This window comes from Myiozetetes cayanensis, unplaced genomic scaffold (assembly GCF_022539395.1).
Source record: "Myiozetetes cayanensis isolate MyiCay16 unplaced genomic scaffold, myiCay2020 scf2-11, whole genome shotgun sequence".
Lineage (NCBI taxonomy): Eukaryota > Metazoa > Chordata > Aves > Passeriformes > Tyrannidae > Myiozetetes > Myiozetetes cayanensis.
Window position 1 is genome coordinate 64973215 of NW_026087411.1, and position 18436 is coordinate 64991650.

The 18436-nt window shown below is 36.6% G+C and overlaps 1 protein-coding gene across 10 annotated transcripts in view; it reads left to right on the forward strand.

The window, feature by feature from the left end:
* The window catches only part of FAM184A (family with sequence similarity 184 member A), a 76002-nt gene that overhangs the window by 30507 nt on the left and 27059 nt on the right, over positions 1 to 18436 (forward strand). For all 10 annotated transcript variants that reach the window (XM_050316076.1, XM_050316078.1, XM_050316079.1 and 7 more), the window contains exons 3-9: positions 2493 to 2628; positions 5701 to 5882; positions 6528 to 6725; positions 9794 to 9916; positions 13269 to 13430; positions 15216 to 15341; positions 15531 to 15677. In XM_050316076.1, the coding sequence (XP_050172033.1) occupies positions 2493 to 2628; positions 5701 to 5882; positions 6528 to 6725; positions 9794 to 9916; positions 13269 to 13430; positions 15216 to 15341; positions 15531 to 15677 (1074 nt within the window). The remainder of the gene's footprint in view (positions 1 to 2492; positions 2629 to 5700; positions 5883 to 6527; positions 6726 to 9793; positions 9917 to 13268; positions 13431 to 15215; positions 15342 to 15530; positions 15678 to 18436) is intronic.

An 18436-nucleotide genomic window follows, 5' to 3' on the forward strand; every position in this document is an offset into this window, starting at 1 on the left:
CTTGTAACTGTCTGGCATTGGCTCTGTCAGACACATGGGAAGCTTCTAGCAGCTTCTCATAGGAGCCACCTCTGCAGCACCCCCTGGGCTAACAAAACCCTGCCACACAAACCAAATGCATTTGGAAACTTAAGTGTCTTATCCCTAAAGAGAGACAAGACATCCCAGAAATACAAAGACTGGGTATTTTTTTGGTCAGCAAGAAATAGAGTTGGGTATGCTGGACTTGAATAAAAAGATTCTGAAATTCTGCTCATTTTTTTGGTAACAGTGCCAAGGTTTGAAGAACAGTAATTTCTGTGGGTAAGCTTGAGCATCTTGTCTTGGATTTGTATTTACTCTCAACTTGCAAAGTCCTTAAATGTGATGGTCACAGTAATTTTGGAAGCATCATTGGTAGAGCTAAGATGGGCCATTAGCTTTTCTCATTTACCATCTAATTCCAGCCCATCTTTTGGACTGTCCTTCCTTCTTGTGTAAAGGCTACACAACAGAGTGAAGGAAGACCGCTGCCTTTATCAGATGTTACATTCAAAATACATTTTTCCAGTTTCCCAGGGTGCCTTCCAAAAGTTCATTTCTAACTCGGTTCAGTTCACAATGCAGAACTCTTGCCCTTCAGTTGACTGCATTGAGGAGGTAGGTTTCTGGCACGCTGCAGTGAAGACGAAACCCGCTGTATGTTGATCACTCCTGCAAGGGGAAGAGTCTAGTACAGTATTGGTAGCAGATTTTAAAGTCAGGTTCTACTCTGATCACTGTGGATGAGGTGATCAAATGCATCATCTGGTGTCTGTGTTTCATTACATGTCCCATACAGCATTTTTTCCCAGTTTTCTTTTCTGCTTTAGTTTCTGAAATGACTCTTTACTGTTTCAGTAACTTGAATAATAAGAAATCTGTATTTCCTTTTAAAACAGAACTGGATTTCCTTTTCCTTCCTGTATGGCTGAGAACACATCATAGTGCTATCCAAGATATGCTATTGTGAATCAGTGCATCAGACTTAAGGCATATTTAAAGTTTAGAATCATAGAACAATAGACTAGTTTGTGTTGGAAGGGACAGTAAAGACCATCTAGCTCCAGCTCCCCTGCCATGGGCAGGGACACCTTGTGCTAGACCAGCTTACTTAGAGCCCCAGGCCAGTCTTGAACACCTCCAGGGATGGGGAGCTCACAGTCTCTCTGGGCAGTCTGTTCAAATGCCTCACCACCCTCACAGGAAAGAAAGATTTATTCCTAATATCTAGTCTAAATCTACCCTCCTTCAGCCTAAGGCTATTCCCCCTTGTCCTGTCACTACATGCCCTTGTGAAAAGTCCTTCTCTGAGTCTCTTTTAGTCCCCCTTTAGGTACTGGAAGGCTTCTTGAAGGCCTCCCCCAGAGCCTAACCTTCTCCATGCTTAAAATTCCCAACTGTGTCAGCCTGTCCTCATGGAAGTATTCCAGCCCTGTGGCCACTGAACGTCTTCCTCTGGAGTTGTTCCAGCAGGTCCTTGTCTTTCTTGTGCTGGGGGCCCCACACCTGGACACTCAGTACTGCAGGTGAGGTCTAACAGAGTAGAGTGGCAAGAGAGAATCACTCTCCTTGACCTGCTGGCCACACTCCTTTTGGTGCAGCCCAGGATACAGCTGCCTTTCTGGGCCGTGAGTGCGCACTGCATAAGTCATGTTGAGCTCTTCGTCCCCAAGTCCTTCTCCTCGGGGCTAATCTCAATGCATTTTCGACCCAACCTGTATTTGTGCTTGGGATTGCTCTGACCCAGGTGCAGCACTCTGCACTTGGCCTTGTTGAGTTTTATGCAGTTCACACAAACCCACCTGTCAAGCCTGTCGAGGTTCCTCTGGGTGTCATTCCTTCCCTCCAGCACACTGACCACACCACACAGCTTGGTGTCATCAGTGAACTTCCCAAGGGTGCACAAAATCCCTCTGTCCGTGTTGCCAAGAAAGATTCTAAAAAGTGCTGGTCCCAATACCGACCTCGGAGGAACATTTGATTTAAGTAAATGCCCAGCTCTCATTTATGTGTCTCCACGTGCAGCTTAAATCTGAGTCAGTACTAAAAACTGCAGTAAAGGACACTAAACTGCTGTGAATTTATAATGTATTTTTTTATGTGAAGAACTCTCACATATTAGAAACTGAGTTTCCAAAGTTCCCCCCCAAACTCTGTGGGCCATTTTACAGTTTATATTTTTTCATATAGTGTTTTTAATATTGTCACGTTTCTCTTATGCATTATTGTCGTGCAATATATCCACTATCTTGTTTTTCCAAAAATATTTTTTAAGCATTACATATAACACAAAACCAACATGGCAGTAATATTACACTATTTCAACTTTTGTATGAATAAAACTTGTTTGCTGAAAGGCCTTTTCTGTGCCTTTTAAGCTAATGCTTATTTAAATTTACATGACTACATATAATAATAATAATAATATAATAATAATAATGATGATAATAGGTATTGTGTGTTTCCTCTAGGTTCTTCAAAAACAGCTAGATGATGTGAAGGAGGAGGAGATGTCATTGTTAAGCAAACACAAAGAAGTGGAAAGCGAGCTCGCGGCTGCTAGAGAGCGCTTACAGCAGCAGGCCACTGATCTTGTTCTCAAAGCCAGTATGTATGTCAGTAACTTAATCTGGAAATGAACTTCATCCTTTTATTCTAGCCTCTCCTTTCTCTGTCAACCTTGTGCAGGTTTAGAGTTCCTAAAGACTGTTTAATGCTTTCCATAGAAATTTCTGACAAGTTTGGGCTTTTTTTTTTTTTTTTAGCTTTTTTGGTATTGCATGCATTGTATTTAAGACTCTTTTTTTGTGTACTTATTTCTCCGAATGTTCTACTTGAATGGCATGTACCTATCTTCTAGGCCTTGGAACTGCATTTATGCAGAATGCTTCTGCTGTGTGTCTGTTCTCCACATAATCTCTGAAATGTGCTCCCTGTTCCTCCATCTTTTTCCAGTTGCCTTTTCTTTTTGCTGACACTGTCGTACTTTGCTTTATACCTGCTGTCAAATACTTGCAGCTTATCGGCTAATAAATCTCTTAAGGTTTTCTCTATAGCTGTTTTCTTTGCTCCTTTGTGCTCGTTGGCATATGGAAAGGCACAAAAAAATTGTTTAAGACCTGGCTGTACATGTGCAGGTTTGCCCTCTTAGGCCGTCTCTCCCTAGTGAACTGCTGAGTGGTAGGGAATTGGCCCGAGGACTTGAACTTGGTCAACTATTTGATAGGTAGGGTCTTGGGCTGAAAAAAAAGGCCCTGGCTTATGTTTGGCCTTTTTCAATGAGAACAGTTGTAGTGATACCTGATTGTGTTCCACACAAATTGGCGCAAGCTCAGGAACAGTGTAGGCTACATATTTGAACAATATAGTGGCCAGCAGGGGCCTGAGACTGCAAGGTCCTATTGGATGCAAACACTTAAAAGGAATAGGCCTGCTGCCTGTTCCTTAAGTATCTCAAATGGGAATCTGACCCTCCAAAAGGTGTTTTGTGAGCCACTCATAGAAAAATTGACCTGAGACTGTTGGGAGGAAAAAGTCCCTGTTCTCATACACTCTTCAGCCATTATTGTTTTGTTTCTTAAACAGAAGCGTGTGAGTGGTTCAGCAGGCCACCCCAAATATAGTGGAAATAAATATCCAGGCTGTTTTTCTGTATTACTGATGGCATCAAGTCAACTAGACTGTGACTGAGTCCAGCCCTGGTCTCCTCTGGCACTGAGGTCTTTAGCTTTACCAGAAATTCCATTGTGTCTGTGCTGTTGCCAAGCTCAGTGCTGTCAGTGGTACATCTTTGTTTTACAGTGCGTCACTGTGCAACAAGAACCAGGATCCCTGTTTACAGTGGTGCCACCAAGCCATTACCATGTGATGTAATTGGCTGCCAGCCTTTTTGGAAATGGTTTCTGTCACTGGCCCACTGCCATCTCCTTGATTTTCAGCTCACACTGTCAAAAATCCTGCCTCAAAGAGATTGAATTCTCATACTTAATTACCATACAGAGTGTTTACTCATCATATTGCAATTTCAGAGCACTGTATTGAGTCTATTTTGGGCAATTGATATATTCTTCTTCCGTTTATCCTGAGATTCCCAACCAGAAACTGCTGCATTTCTTACCTTTTGTGTAGAGCACGAGGAATGGGATACCTGTCTTGTGTGACAGTATTGCTAGCACAAAGGTTTAGGTCAGTGTGTGTGCTTACAATAAAATATAAATGGCATGCCTCCCAACAAACTAAAAAAATCTTCTCTCCTTGCTACATTCTGAAATTCTGGGTTTGAAAGTATCTTTCTTAAATGGCCAAACTTTTTTGGAACAAGGATTTTTTAAAAAATGTTATAGAACTTAAGCATACCCATTATCTTAAATTTTTCTCTTCAGTTTTTAGGTTTACAAACAAAAATACCAGAATGATTCATAGAATTCTTCAGGGCTTAGTACAAGTAGAGGTGTGCATTTTTTATTAAAATACTATTAATTTTGAAGCTTTTTTAATTTTCAAATTCTATTATATATCCCACTGTTCTTCCCTTCACATCAGTGTCCACAGACAACAAAGGCTAAAACAGTTTCCTTCTTGACACATCTTGCTTTTAACCACAGATACAAATGAATCACGAGGCTCAGTGATTTTGTCCTGTGAGAAACAGTAGCACGCAGTCTACTTTCTTAGCTATTTCTTAGTAGCTTAAATTTAAAAGCAATACTCTGTTATTAAAACTGGATCTGTCATTTTTGGGTGTTATAATAATGAGAGAGGGAACAAAAAATCTTACCTAGGAGTTGTGACTAAAAAAAACAACAAAACAATATTCTGACTAAACAGTACCTCTCATCTTTCAATTGAACAAATCTAGAAGCATCCTCTTTTCCAAAATAGTCTTCAGTCCACTCCAGAGCCTCATCCAGAATAACAGGAATTTCACTGCTACAGTCAGTTACCTAGTGGTAGTATTTTCAATAATACAGATATACACCAAGAAGAACAAGGACAAAAGTTTCTGAAGTCATAAACCTTTTCCCACTGGTTATGTGAAGGACAGATGGTTATATTGTCTAGTTTGAAGTTGTTGGGGTTTTTTTGTTGATTGGTTTTTAAAAATATATATAAAGAAATAAAAATAAAAAGCAAGCCTCTAACCTGCAATACTTTACTGGAGTGAGAATGAGTTTTGTTACATCTTTTAGTCATAGCCCTATACCAAAATAAACAAAGTGTAATTCTGTAAGTTTTACTAGCAGATAAAGCTATGTATCTAGCAGGCTGGCTAAATTATGAGTTTGATAAACCAATAATACCCTTACATTTAGACGTCAGTGTTTTGCTTTCTGTTGTGTAGCTTCTCGTGGGGTGAAAATGTGTGGTTTTAGATGGGGTAAGTTCTTCAGATAGACTGTCAGGGTTCACGGTGTTGCCTACTTCTGCTTTACCTTGAGAGTCAGTGTGCAACTTTGAACTAGGAAATTTGAAACTAAAGGAGCCCCAGCACCAAGTTGTTGGACATTTTATAAAACTGAAAAAGACAGATGTGGAGAGGAAGAGAAGTATTGCAGTGAAGACAAGGGAGATCCTACGTGCAAGCTTCCATTAGATATGTACTGTCACTGGAGTCTGAATGTGCACTTCAATTGCATGAAACCAATGCTGTGAGGTTTTAAAGAGCTGTTTTGTTTTTAGGTCACATTGGAATGCTTCAAGCTACTCAAATGACTCAAGAAGTTACAATCAGAGATTTGGAATCAGAAAAATCTAGACTAAAGGAAAAATTGTCCCAACTGGAAGAGGAAAGAAACTTATTACAAAGCAAAACACAGAGTCTGGATGAGCGACAAAGGCAGCAAATTCTGGCATTGGAGAAGGTTAAACAGCTTATTGGCTTTAGCTGAATAAAAACAAAAGACATAGAATTCTCAGGGGAAAAAAAAAGATTATGTTTTAATTTTTGTTTGACATGACTGGACTAGGACCAGTATGTTTCAAGTATGTCTCATGTAGCAACATAGAATGACTAATGTGGAGAGTAAAGTGAGATTAGAGGGAAGTCAGACTAGATGTTGTTCAGACTGCTTTGGACACCTTTAAACAACTACATTTGATTTATGACCTGGTGTGTATATGCCTAGTATCTGAAGTGTCTCAGGAAGGACAAATGTGAAATGGCTAAAGAACAGTTTTAAAAGCCATTTGCTGTAAATGCACTGAGCGTGTTTGAAAGTACTATACTGATATTCTCTATAGGCTTGATACCTGATTGCTGTTTTCCCAGATTAAATAGAGGAAAAAGTGGATTTTTAGTAAGGATATATTGCTTTGCATGGATCTGTTGAAACTACCTTTTTGGTTATTGAACTATGTAGTCAATGTTTCATGTTTGCTCAGTTTGTTTTATAAGGAAGTTAATTTTTTGTAGATTTATCTCATCTGTAATATTTTTGTATTTTTTTTCCTACCATTCAAATTTTTTTACTACTTAATAGGTTTATTTTTTCCCCTGTATTTTATAGAAAGTAAATGAAGCAAGGGAGACACAACGTGAATATTATGAGAAGGAGCTGGTAAAATTGCAAGCAAGGTTGGAAGGAGAGGCTGCACAGTTAAAGGAGGCTCACTCCAAGACCTTAGAAGAGCTGGCATGGAAACACCATACTGCAATTGAGGCTGCACACAGTAATGCTAATAAGGATAAGAAGAAACTGCAGATGGTAGGTTTGTGTTTTCTTAGTAATCAAACATATTACAAAAATCAAATGTTACAGTTTGAATCTTGTGCTGCATGGTTTTCTTTTATGGCAAGTTTAATATGGAATTACCTATAGGTCTGCTGGGCCTCTCTGAAGAAACTGCTTAGCCTTCATTAAAATAACAAATATCATGAAAAAAAATAACACTTGTACTGTTATTTGTCTGCATACAGAAGAGAAATTCTCAACTGATACAGCTGCCTTTTCAAGTATAGTAGATGTTTCTGCCTGGGATTTGTGACCCATATTCAGAAGGGTTGGTATATCAATCCAGATAAGTTCTTCTGAAGATGAAAGATTATATTATTAGAACATTTATTTAAAATTTTCACAGACAGTCCCGAAAGACAAAATGGCACTATATTAGGGCTTGGCTATATGTGTACTCAGAAGATGACAACAGCTGTTCCTAGCTTACATCGTAAAATTGTGCTCACTTTACAGCAACTATTCATTTATCTTTGACTGGAATCCTGAAACTGAAAGGCCTTGTTTTTGTTTCACAAAATTGGCCTTTTTTTGTCAGGATGAGAGGATCATTTGTGAATTATTATTTCCTTATCTGTTTGTCTATACCTAATATACAAATTTTGCCTTCCACAGGAAACACAGGATAAAGATTAATTGTTTAATTCAAGGCTTTGTTATGCTTCTCTGATGTATTCACAGGAAACATACCAAGCAACACAGTTGTAGTTAGTGATGTGCATCTCAGACTGAGGTTGAGTTTGTTTTTGTAAATTGTTTTACAATTTTAGTGTGTTGCTTCTCAGTTTTATTTTTAATAAATCCCAAATTTTTTTATGTTACCCAGTAATTGAAGTAGTTCTTTGAGACATGTGTATCTGATCTTTCAAGTTTATTTTCTTTGTACCTTTAAACAGGCCCGTTATTAAGACAATGTCTCTTAAGGGTTTCTGTGTATATTTTTCTTTTATTTCAGTACAATATGGGGTCCTTTTTTGTTTTCTTTTGTTTTGTATGTTATTAAAATAATGTAGGGAATAAAACAAAGGATATCATAAGATGTTTTTTCTTAAATAATTAAATTAGTTGAAGTAAGGAACACTTCTATAAATGTGAGAAATCTGAAATGACTTTAACAAAGGAAAACTAAGTGTGGTATGATATTGGGATCAAGATCTGGGTGAATCTTAATCGGATTTCACTGATCTTAAATCTTAATCAGATTTCACTGTCTCGTCTGTCAAACCTGTCTCAATAAGCTCATGTTGTGGTGTTTGAGTAATCCAAGGAAGAAAACAGTGAGGCTTAAATACAGAGAAGAATTGAATTTAGTATGAGGAAGAGGTATGGCTACTAGAAGCCTTGGGATAGAGGACATGAAGATTTATTAGGACTGGGAGCCTGAGAAATTCATCTGGTGTTTGGAAAGTTCTGAAAAAAAATGGAACAGAAGAAAATTCTACAGGATTAGAGTAGCACTCAAGAAATAGCTTGAATATTTCTTTTTGCTTCAATTCTTCAATGTATAAAATGAACTGTAAAAATGGCATCAGGAGGATTATGAAAATAAGAGTTGCTAATAATTTTGCAGTACTGCACAGCTGTACTGACAAGTACCATCAAAGAACTAATTATTCTGTTATGAGAATAGGGTCTAAATAGCACTAGTGGAATTTAGGAGACAGCAGATTTCAGCACGAACAAGACAAATTGATCCAAGTTTCATTGAGCAAGGACCATTTGTCCCACAGGGAGACTGATCTGGGACCAGTGAAGAAAACAGGCACTTGTTGAGTTGCATTGTGTAGCAGAGTGTTAGTGACAGTGTAACCCTCCGTTTTGTCACTCTGTCCAGCTTACACTGCGAAGGAAGAGATTGTGCAAGCAGTTAACACAGTCATTATTTATTGCCTGCCTCGTACTCTAATGCAGTGCTAGAACTAACAAGGTGCTAGGCTTACTGTGCTTACACCCTTTGCAAAACACTTGAGGAGTCTCTAGTTTTGGATGAGGAAGGCTCGGCATCTATTGCTTCTTGGAGTCAACTGGGTAACACTGTGATGCTGTCATGCAACTCCCCAGTTTTCTCTAGAATTTTATACCTTCTTATGACTGTTTTTATCTCTTTAATACTTGAGCGCTCTCTCTCTCCCCTTGTCTCTGCAATCTTACCAATATCTGCAGTTATACTTCTTGTTTCAGATTGTCTCTTGGCAACCTTAATTTTCTTCAATAAAGCATCGTGGTATAATAAATTATATAGTATATTCCACTGAAATATGTAATAAAGTTCTTAATTTTAACATGTTTCCTTTAAAGAATTTTGTGAAAGAAATTGTTCTTCTGAAAATGTATTCTGAATATTAATAAAGGCAAGGTGTAAATTTATAGTTTTACTTGAAAAAGGTTTCTAACATATATATATATATACACAACATGGGCTTATGTAAGACAAATATAATTCATTCAACAATTACTTTCAGAATTTGGCTATTACACCACAAAGACTAATTCTTTCCATATAGTTAAACTTGAAAACTAATTGTTGATTTCTTTTGGTTCCATGTAAATTTTGTAGATATGGTGTCGTTTTGGGGTTTTTTATTGTAACAGCCTGAAATACTTCACAGGGCTCATTCTGGATTTTAAGATTTACTATTTTCTGTGGGTTTATGTGTAGGAAATGGATGGCTAAAGGCTGACAGACATGCATATTATCAGTGTAATTTTATAAAGAGTGAAAACTTCTGTCAAGTCAAATTGAAAAACTCTGAAAGTAGATATAGTTTTAATGATTTTGGTAATTAATCGAGAAGAAAGTCCTGTTTGTCTTTATTTTGATTAATCAAGGATGTTAGATTATAAAATAAATGGGAAAACTAAGATGTCCATTGTAAAAGGAAATAATTATTCATGTTTTATGAGTTTAAGGAAAGGATGATTCTTAGTTGAAATAAAGAATATCTATGCCAGTAAGAATCATTTTCATGTGGGACATCTCTACTTTGCAATGACCGTATGGCACATATTTAGTATTTCTTCTATCCTTCCTATCTCTGAAGGAGTTGGAGCAGCAGTTTGAGAAGGAGAAACTACATTTGGAGGATGACAAGAATCAGCTCCGACAGCAGTTGGAAAACATGAAGGAAGAGCTGACAACGAAACTGTCTTCTGCCAATCAAGAGGCAAGGGTTAACTTAATTGTTTCAGCTGTGTGTCCTTTGTGCTAGACCACATTTCATCAGTAGTGATTTTGTGCTGAGAGTCCAGGGCAGCGGTAGGACTATGCTGTTCAGTCTGTTTAGTGCCTTATTTCTGTTTAAAGTGGGGTATGCTTCAAAGATGATGAATTATTTGACTGCTGCCGGGCATTGATTTTCTTTTCCTTTGCAAAATTAACAAAGTGGGAGATGGAGCTTTGTTGATGTAAACAGCTTTTCATTTTTAACTCTGCTTATATTCTTGTTAGATACACAGACCTCTACACAAAATATGTCAAGAGACAGAGCTAAAATTAACAGTATTTAAACCCATATTTAGTTACAATTAACATATTGGAAATTCTGGTCAGCTACCTGACTTGAAAATGATCTTCATAAATTTTCATCAAAAGATGATATGAAATGCTTACAGTAAGACCCAAATTATTTGAGATGTTTCATTATATGCAGTCAATGTTAAATGTATCATATCTCAATACAGTTTTAATATTTTGGGTTTGAAATCACTACTTTTTCATAATATAATATTTTTATACTAGAGATACATTCTACTGATATCAGAAACATTAATCCATTCTTCTCTGGAACTTTTGCCTTGTTTCAAGAAAATAATTCGTCAGCTTCATTGTTCAGCAAGGCCCTACATACGATTTCAGCGTATGTGTTTCAAGACAGACTTAAGCATGAATTTAAGTACTATTTTGCAGCAACATTTTTCATTGCTGTTTTCCATACAGTGCAAGTTCTGGAGGGAACAGGTGTCTAATTCTGGTGGCTTGCAAATTGCACAAATGCTAAAGTAGCTTAAGAACAAAAGTGCTTGTTTTTAATGTGATAAGTTGGAGAGACTGCCCTTGTGAAAGTATAGATTAACTTACTAAAGTATAGCTTTATGTGTTAATATATATTGTGATATTAATAGTATATCCATGCATTACTATATTAATTTACATGATAATGTATTAAATTATTGCATATTACTCTATATAATCTGAAAATATATGTTAATATATTCTTGCAGAGCAGTACGTACCAGATAGATAGGTATGACAGATATTATATACTAGAAGAGCAGCTGAATCTCCCATCTTTAGAGTTTAGCAGCACTGCTGCTGAGTCAAGTCATGAGTACCAGTTAAACAGGAGACTGTGCTTCCTTCTGATGGTTGTGTGTGCCTTTGCCAGTGCATCCAAGCTTGGAAAAGCTGCAAACTGAAGCTGGAACTCCTCCCACTCTTTTAACATTATGCTTGCGTACATTCAAATTGATGAAAATAAGGTGTATTAGTTATTTATGATAATAAAATCAAACACAAGTTTATTTTTCATTTCAAAATTAAGGAAAATTTAGTTATTTCTTTTTAGTTGTAACTTCTCTGTTGTATGCTATTTTTTCTTGTTCCTGGATTAGATCTGAGGAGAGCACTGTTGTCATTCTATTGTCACTCAGCAGTGTAGGCTTAAATTTAGTTACCCTTTCTCAGCTTCTCTTGGGTTCCTGAGCAATAAATTTGCTCTTTCCTTAAAGGAAATAACTTCAAATGTTTTAAGAATGAATTTTTGTTACCTAACTGCTATGAAGTACAGGCTTGAAAAATTCATCAGCACACTGAAATAAGAAAACAGAGATGTAGCTAAGGAATAGAAGACTAACATAAACTAAAATAGTGAATTAGGGCCAGCTGCTATTTTGTATTTGAGTTTATAAACATTCTATGCTAGTATAAATATAATATAGAGTATATTGTATATTGAAAGAATGGGAGAAAGTGTGCAGGCAATAAATTTGCAGTGGTCTGTAAATCCACTCCACATACTATGGAGGAGATGTGTTTCATTTCATTATACATTTATGCTGAGCACACGAAAGAAGTGCCTCACTTGTAACCACAGCTTACCCTTAGATCTCTATTGACAACTGGCAGCAGTTTCTAAATGCCTTCAGTGACCTGGAAGCAGCTTCCCTATGATGTGTCTGGCACATCATTAGCTCAGCTCTTATGTTGCTACTGTTGCTTCCTTTTTTTTGGTTTATTTTAAGTTACAGAAGTAATTTAACAGTAGGCATGTATTTATTGCTTTCTGTGGATGTTAGCTTAGTTCTAGCTTCCCTGCTGAGAAAGCTGCTTTTGAACCCATGCCATCCTCTTTTCTTTTTGACAGACTATTTGGTGGCAATTATCTTGGCTAAAGGATGAGGAAGATTCAAGCCTCATTAGGCTTGCTCCTAGTACTAAGCTATTTAAGAACAGTGTAATCTTAAATACTTGCCAGAGATTTTTGTGAAAGTTCAGGTCAAGTCAAGATAGTGGCTTTCTCACATGTATATCAGGATGAGGCTGGCTGTTTGCTCTATAGGTTTGTTTCCTTTCACTGTAGACCAGCCAAAACTTTTTAGAAAGATGCTTTGTTTGTGTCACTTGACAGAGCAATCTAAGGACTTGCTGTCTCCATGCAAAGGATTTCTTATGATATTGATAACGATCATTTTAAAAGAGCTTCCAGCATTGCTTTATCAACAGCAGAATATATCTTTAGCCCTATGAGTGGCATTCCTGCATGCTCCCCTATCCTACAGGACTGCTGTTCAAGTTTCTTGCAAGTGGTTTGCTACTACCAGATATGTAGGTAGCAGTGCTCTTCCAGGGTATCAGTACAGTTTTGAGGGCAATTTTTCATGTAGGAATCCTCCTTCAGGTAGTAGTGCTTTGGAGGGAATTCCTAGTTGTTTGAATGTAATGCAAAGGAGCACAGAGACATACTTTAAATTGTTTCTCTCTCCTGTAGCTGGTGAACAGTGTTCAATCTCTAATATTTTTATTTGAAGCAAAGAAGTATGGTATCATCATTTTACGGTTGGGGACCTGAAGCACAAACAGGCAGATGACTGTTACATGGCAGTTGAGGAAATTACCACATTATACTCTGTAGGTAAACAGAGAAACTTATACCTTAACACAAGTTAATTTATGCATTATATTAGAGTTTATATATTTTGAAATAGTTCTCATTGATTTGTATAAAACATGCCTTCTCACAGTAAAGTTAGAGGCAATTTCAGATCTTTTATGTAACCTTGCAAGGTGCATCAAACACATATTAGATATAATATTTTTTACTTGTAGAAATCAAGAAATATTACAGGAATTTGTTTTTAAGTACAGAAACATTAAATGATATTAAAGGAGAAGAGGCTGTGCAACTGAAACTTTGCTTAGGTCAGGATTAGAAAATACTGGAAGAAAATGAAACCAGGTTGGCTTGGCTGCCATTAGTAATAATTATGGAAATGACAGCTTTCCTTGTTTTGTCACAGGTGTGTCGTCTGCAAGACCTAGTACGAAAAAGTGAGCAAGGCCTTGGGACTGCAGAAGGACATATCTCCAGTCTTCAAGAAGCTCAGGAAATACTCCAGAAAGAACTAGAATTAACTAGAGCAAGACTGCGAGAGACCACAGATTCGTTGTATAGTGTTGAGGTAACCGTACTGTTGGAGAATAAGTTGTGCAAAGCACAGTCACAGTGATTTTGGTCTTGTTTTTTAATGTGGCAAGAAGTATTACGGTGTGCAAGTTACTGAAGGAGCCTCATGTGGCTTCACTAAAAGAGAGATTTCTAAATCTAGCAGAGAAGGAAAAAGAACCCTGAAAAGTAGATTTTGTTGTTTGGGTTTTTTTTTCCTTTTTTTTTTTTTTTTTGGTTGCTTGGTTGATTGGTTTGGGGTGGGTGGTTGTTTTTCTTGTCAGAACATTTTTAGTATTTTAACAGGTAGTGCTGCAAGCACATCTTTCTGTGGTTAGTATACATAGTAGCTGTCCAAAAATATGTTCAGAGGCTTGATAGAATTTCACAAGAGTGTAAAAACCATATGTGTTACAACGTTGCTATTCCAGACAGTTCATGTCTTGCTGCAAAGTAAGATCCAGAGCTTACTAGGACTAGAATTCACTGAAACATTTTTAATGTTTTCCATGAGTAATGGGCACAGTCTTAATTTTAGCCTCAAATTTAGAATTTCAGTAGAGACTTGAGGATCGTTCAAAGATACATGCTATGATATCTTGAAAGATAGCAGACTGTCACCTAGAAAATGTGACCACTTTGTACCACTGAAGCAATTAATTTGTCTAGGCACAAATGTATTGTCATTTTAATTGGCTTAGTTAGAACTGGAACACTCAGTTAGTCTGTCAATAACTCATTGACTGTAATACTAAGTAAACATTTCCTTTTTCTTTCCTCAGTAAATAATGTACATTTTACAAGATCACGGAAATGTTTGGAGTAGCAAATATTAAAAAAAAAAAAAATTCACTGAACCTATTTTCGTATTTTCATAACAAAAGCAGCCTGAAACAGGATATTGGTATATTTTTTTAATTTCTTTCAGGTATGGTCATTAGACGTGCACCGTATTACAGTTTATAACTTCCGCTGTATTTTTTATAATTTCTCTAAGTGTCCTTATGAACTAGCTATTGGTCTCTCCACCTATTAAAACATTTTAATAGTCATATATAGCAGGTTACTGCCACTTTATCTTAACAGATTTAAAAAATAAAAATGCTACATTTTAAAAAGTCTTAATTAAATTTAGAAAGCCGTTTTTGCATCTCATGTATGAAGCAAGCACTGCTGAATAAAATTCATGTAAGGATTTCTACGTAGTGCCTAATACTATTCTAGTATGGTAAAATTTGAACAGAAATTGATAGGAATTTTAAAGATAGTGTTTTCTGTGTTCAGACTGTGAAACCTTGTTTCTAGCAGGTTTGTCCAATTAAGAAACAGAAATAAGTTCTATGAACTCTGTATCAAATACAGATATCTCAAGCTTTGAAATTCAAATACTGAATGTTTGATGCTTTAAAAAATTTTAAAAAATGATCAAAGCATTCCTGAGAAGGAGCTAAGCAACCTGCTCTAATTCTGAAGTCAGTCCTGCAGTGAACAGGACTTAATGACCTTTTGAGGTTCTTTGCAACATAAATTATTCTGTGGTCAATGTAATGATATTTGAAAAGACTACTTGAAGAATGACCTATTGGAAAATTGCTTTTTAGAGTAATGTTTCACAAGGAAGAAATATCAGCAGATGTTTAGGCATTAATTGTGCATAATTAGGAATGATACACTGGAAAAGTTGTAGTTCAAGTCTTATGAGCCAGTTGTAACTGATATTTTTATTATAAATATATTCATTTAAGGCTTAAAATATGTTTTTGCTGCTGATCAGTCTCTATTGGAAAGTTTGTGTTTGCAGGGAGAACTAGACCAGGAGAGACAACAGCACGAGGCAATGATTGCTGCCATGAGAGAAGAGGAAAAGTTCAAAGTTGACAGAATGGCGCGTGACTTGGAAATAAAATGGACAGAAAATCTTCGGCGAGTATTTTTTTTTCCTCTTTAATAACAAATCAACTACATATGATATGCAAATGTACTATCAAATGAGATGTAAAGCAAAGGTTTCTGCTATTATCTAAGATTTTCCAATTATTACCGAAACCTTAATTCTTTTTCACTTCTTGCACAATGTCCACTGCATTGTAGTTATTTGACCTTTGTTTTTAGACAGGAATGTAATAAGCTTCGTGAAGAGCTGAGGCTGCAGCATGAAGAGGATAAGAAGGCAGCCATGACTCAGCTGTTGCAGCTGAAAGAACGAGAAAAAAATGCAGCAAGAGATGGATGGCAAAAAAAGGTTGAAGATCTTTTAGACCAGGTAACTATGGTGTCTTTGAGAATTGAAAAGCCATTAGTTGCAGGTGGTTTATTACTAATTAAATACATTGAATTGGTTGTGACATCTGACTTCGAAATGAAATTTCTTAGCATAGTGCTTTTTAGCCTAATCATTATAAAATATTTTAAATAATATATGAACATTAATTATATGAATGTTCTTCTTTACAGTAGCTGTGAGTAAAGCTTTTTACAGGTTGGGAGGAGAAGTGGGAGAATGTTGACAGTCTCACATCTTCACTACAAGGTTTTTTTGATTCTGTCTGCTCACTTGTTCTGCTGTTAAATACTTACCCTGCTAATTGGTTGGACTTATATTTATCCCTTATCTTTACAAAAATAATAATTCCCTATCTGTACAAGAATAACACTGTACAAGTCACTGAAAAGTCAAAATGTCTGGGATATGTTGGGATAATTTTGCATAAATATTGAGCTTTTTCACTGGCAACTCATATTTATAATGTCTGTTACCTTAGATAACTCAAAGAAAATACTTGCTTTGTTCTTTTTCCAAGCCATAAAATCTATAGAACTGATTTTATTGACTCCAGTTTGAAGAAATAGCTGATAATGAACAAAACCATTTTAAAGTAAGAGAAACAGATTTTCAAACTCATTAAATGACTGTGATTTCAGGGTGTTATTGTGGAATGGCTTTTAATTTATTGTCTAATTTGAGAAGTCCAATAACGGAACACACACTTGATTATACAGACTCTTATAGGAGCACGTAACAATATATTTTGCTGACAGGGGAATATAAGCTTGTGAAATCTTGTGGTTTAGACTCATAAAAGTTGGAGGTTTTCAAAGTTCTTGGTCTGTTACTTTTTACAACATGAACATAATAAGACTTTGACTCCTTTGATTTTAAGTTTCACATTACGCAAGCCTTAAGTGTCATTTGCTTTTTTCACTTCTATCTATAAATAACATTTCTGTAGTTTCAACATACTTTTTAAACACTTTACAGGCTCTTTAAATAATCTCTTTCAGGGCTTAATTATGCTCATAGTGAGGTTTTTCTTTAAATTTAGGCAGAGCCTCCTCTGTATCAGTTCATGATTGTTTTCTCTCATTGTCCTGTGGTACAGCACTGTAACAAGGCTGAGTGCACTTTCTCTGTAACTACCTTATGGATACTGGAAAGCTATTAAGTCCCTCAAAACCTTCTATTCTTTAGACTGAACAGTTTCCTCAGAAGGATGTATGTTGCAGTCCCAGCCATCTTGCTGGTAGCTCTCCACTAAACATGATCAAATTTATCAATATGTGTCTTGCACCAAAGATTAATGAACTGGAGGAGGAAACAGGTGATGTGCAGTAAGTGCCAAGTCAGAGGGACTGATCCTTTTCCCTCAGATTACTGGTTGCTGTTACAGCCAGAGTGCTGCTGGCAGTCATTGCTGCCAGGCCACGCTGCTGATTCACATTTAGCCTACCATCAACTAGGTTCTGTGAAGCACCTCTGTAACCCAGTATGGGCCAGTGCAGGGCTTCAGTCTGTCCCATGTGAGGGACTTTGCATTTGTCACTGTTGAATTTTGTGAGGTTCCCATCAGCCCGTACCTATAACCTTTATAGGTCCCTCTGGATGGCAGCCCTGTCTTTCACTGTATTGTGTCCCATCTACTGTGCTGTTCTCCACCTTTTACTCTTCCCAGTTTGGTGTCATCCATAAACTCCATAAAGATACTATCTGTCTCCTCCCACAAATACTGGAGGAGGTACTGAAATGAGCAGGTCCTGGAGAAGACACCTTAGAAGCTCTACACTGAACTAAACCAGCCTGAGATACTGCAGTAGGGCTGTAAAATTGTGTATTTGTTACACCCAGCCCTGGTTTTCATTTGTGCAAAGATGCATTTAAAACCCATTTGAAAGGCATGAAGCCTGTTTAAAAATTACGAAGAGTGGAGGGATCCAGCTCCTCTTTCTGCAGTTCAGATCTTTACACCTGAAATAGTGGCCTGGTCTATAATAGTAGTATTATACAATGATTTTTCAAAATAATACAAGACCAGGGTCTCTGCTAAATCATTTGTAAATTCCTGCCTTGACAGTAAATGTAGCCTATGTGCATTCTTTATGTTGAGAAAGTGTCTAGAGCTTCAACATTCAGTTGCATAAATGCTGTTCAGAAAGACTGAATTCAGAAGTAAAATGCTCGTCAATACGTGTACTTAATTTTCTATTATGTATTGATGCATCTCCGATTTGATTTAAAAACAAATCGCCTAGCTTGAAGTACAGGAATGGTTATGTAATCGAAGTGTTGGAAAAGCAGGTTTAAATACAGTTCCTTAAACTGTAGAAAAATACAACACAGAGTATGCCCACCTTGGAATGCTGCTGACTGGTGCTGGAAAACTGAATGAAGAGACAGCTCTAAATGCTAACAATTAAAAAACCCCAAACAGTTCAATCAGAAAAATTTATGCCCATAAAGTGTACTAAGCTGGTTTTGGTTTTTTTTTAATTATGTTACACTAGTCTATAAATTTATGCCACTTGTATTTGTTGCACGTTTGATGCATAAAGCTAGGTAATAGTTTTACCAGTAATGCTAAGTGGTGCCTCACAGAATGCACGTAGGATTATTGTTATTCTAACAGTATAGCTTTGTTATAAGTAAAATAATTTTCTTGAGATAAAATGCTATTCAGCTGATTAGGTACTTAAATACATCACTTACCATCTACAGTTAAATGTGGTTGGTAGTTTAGCTCAGTCGGT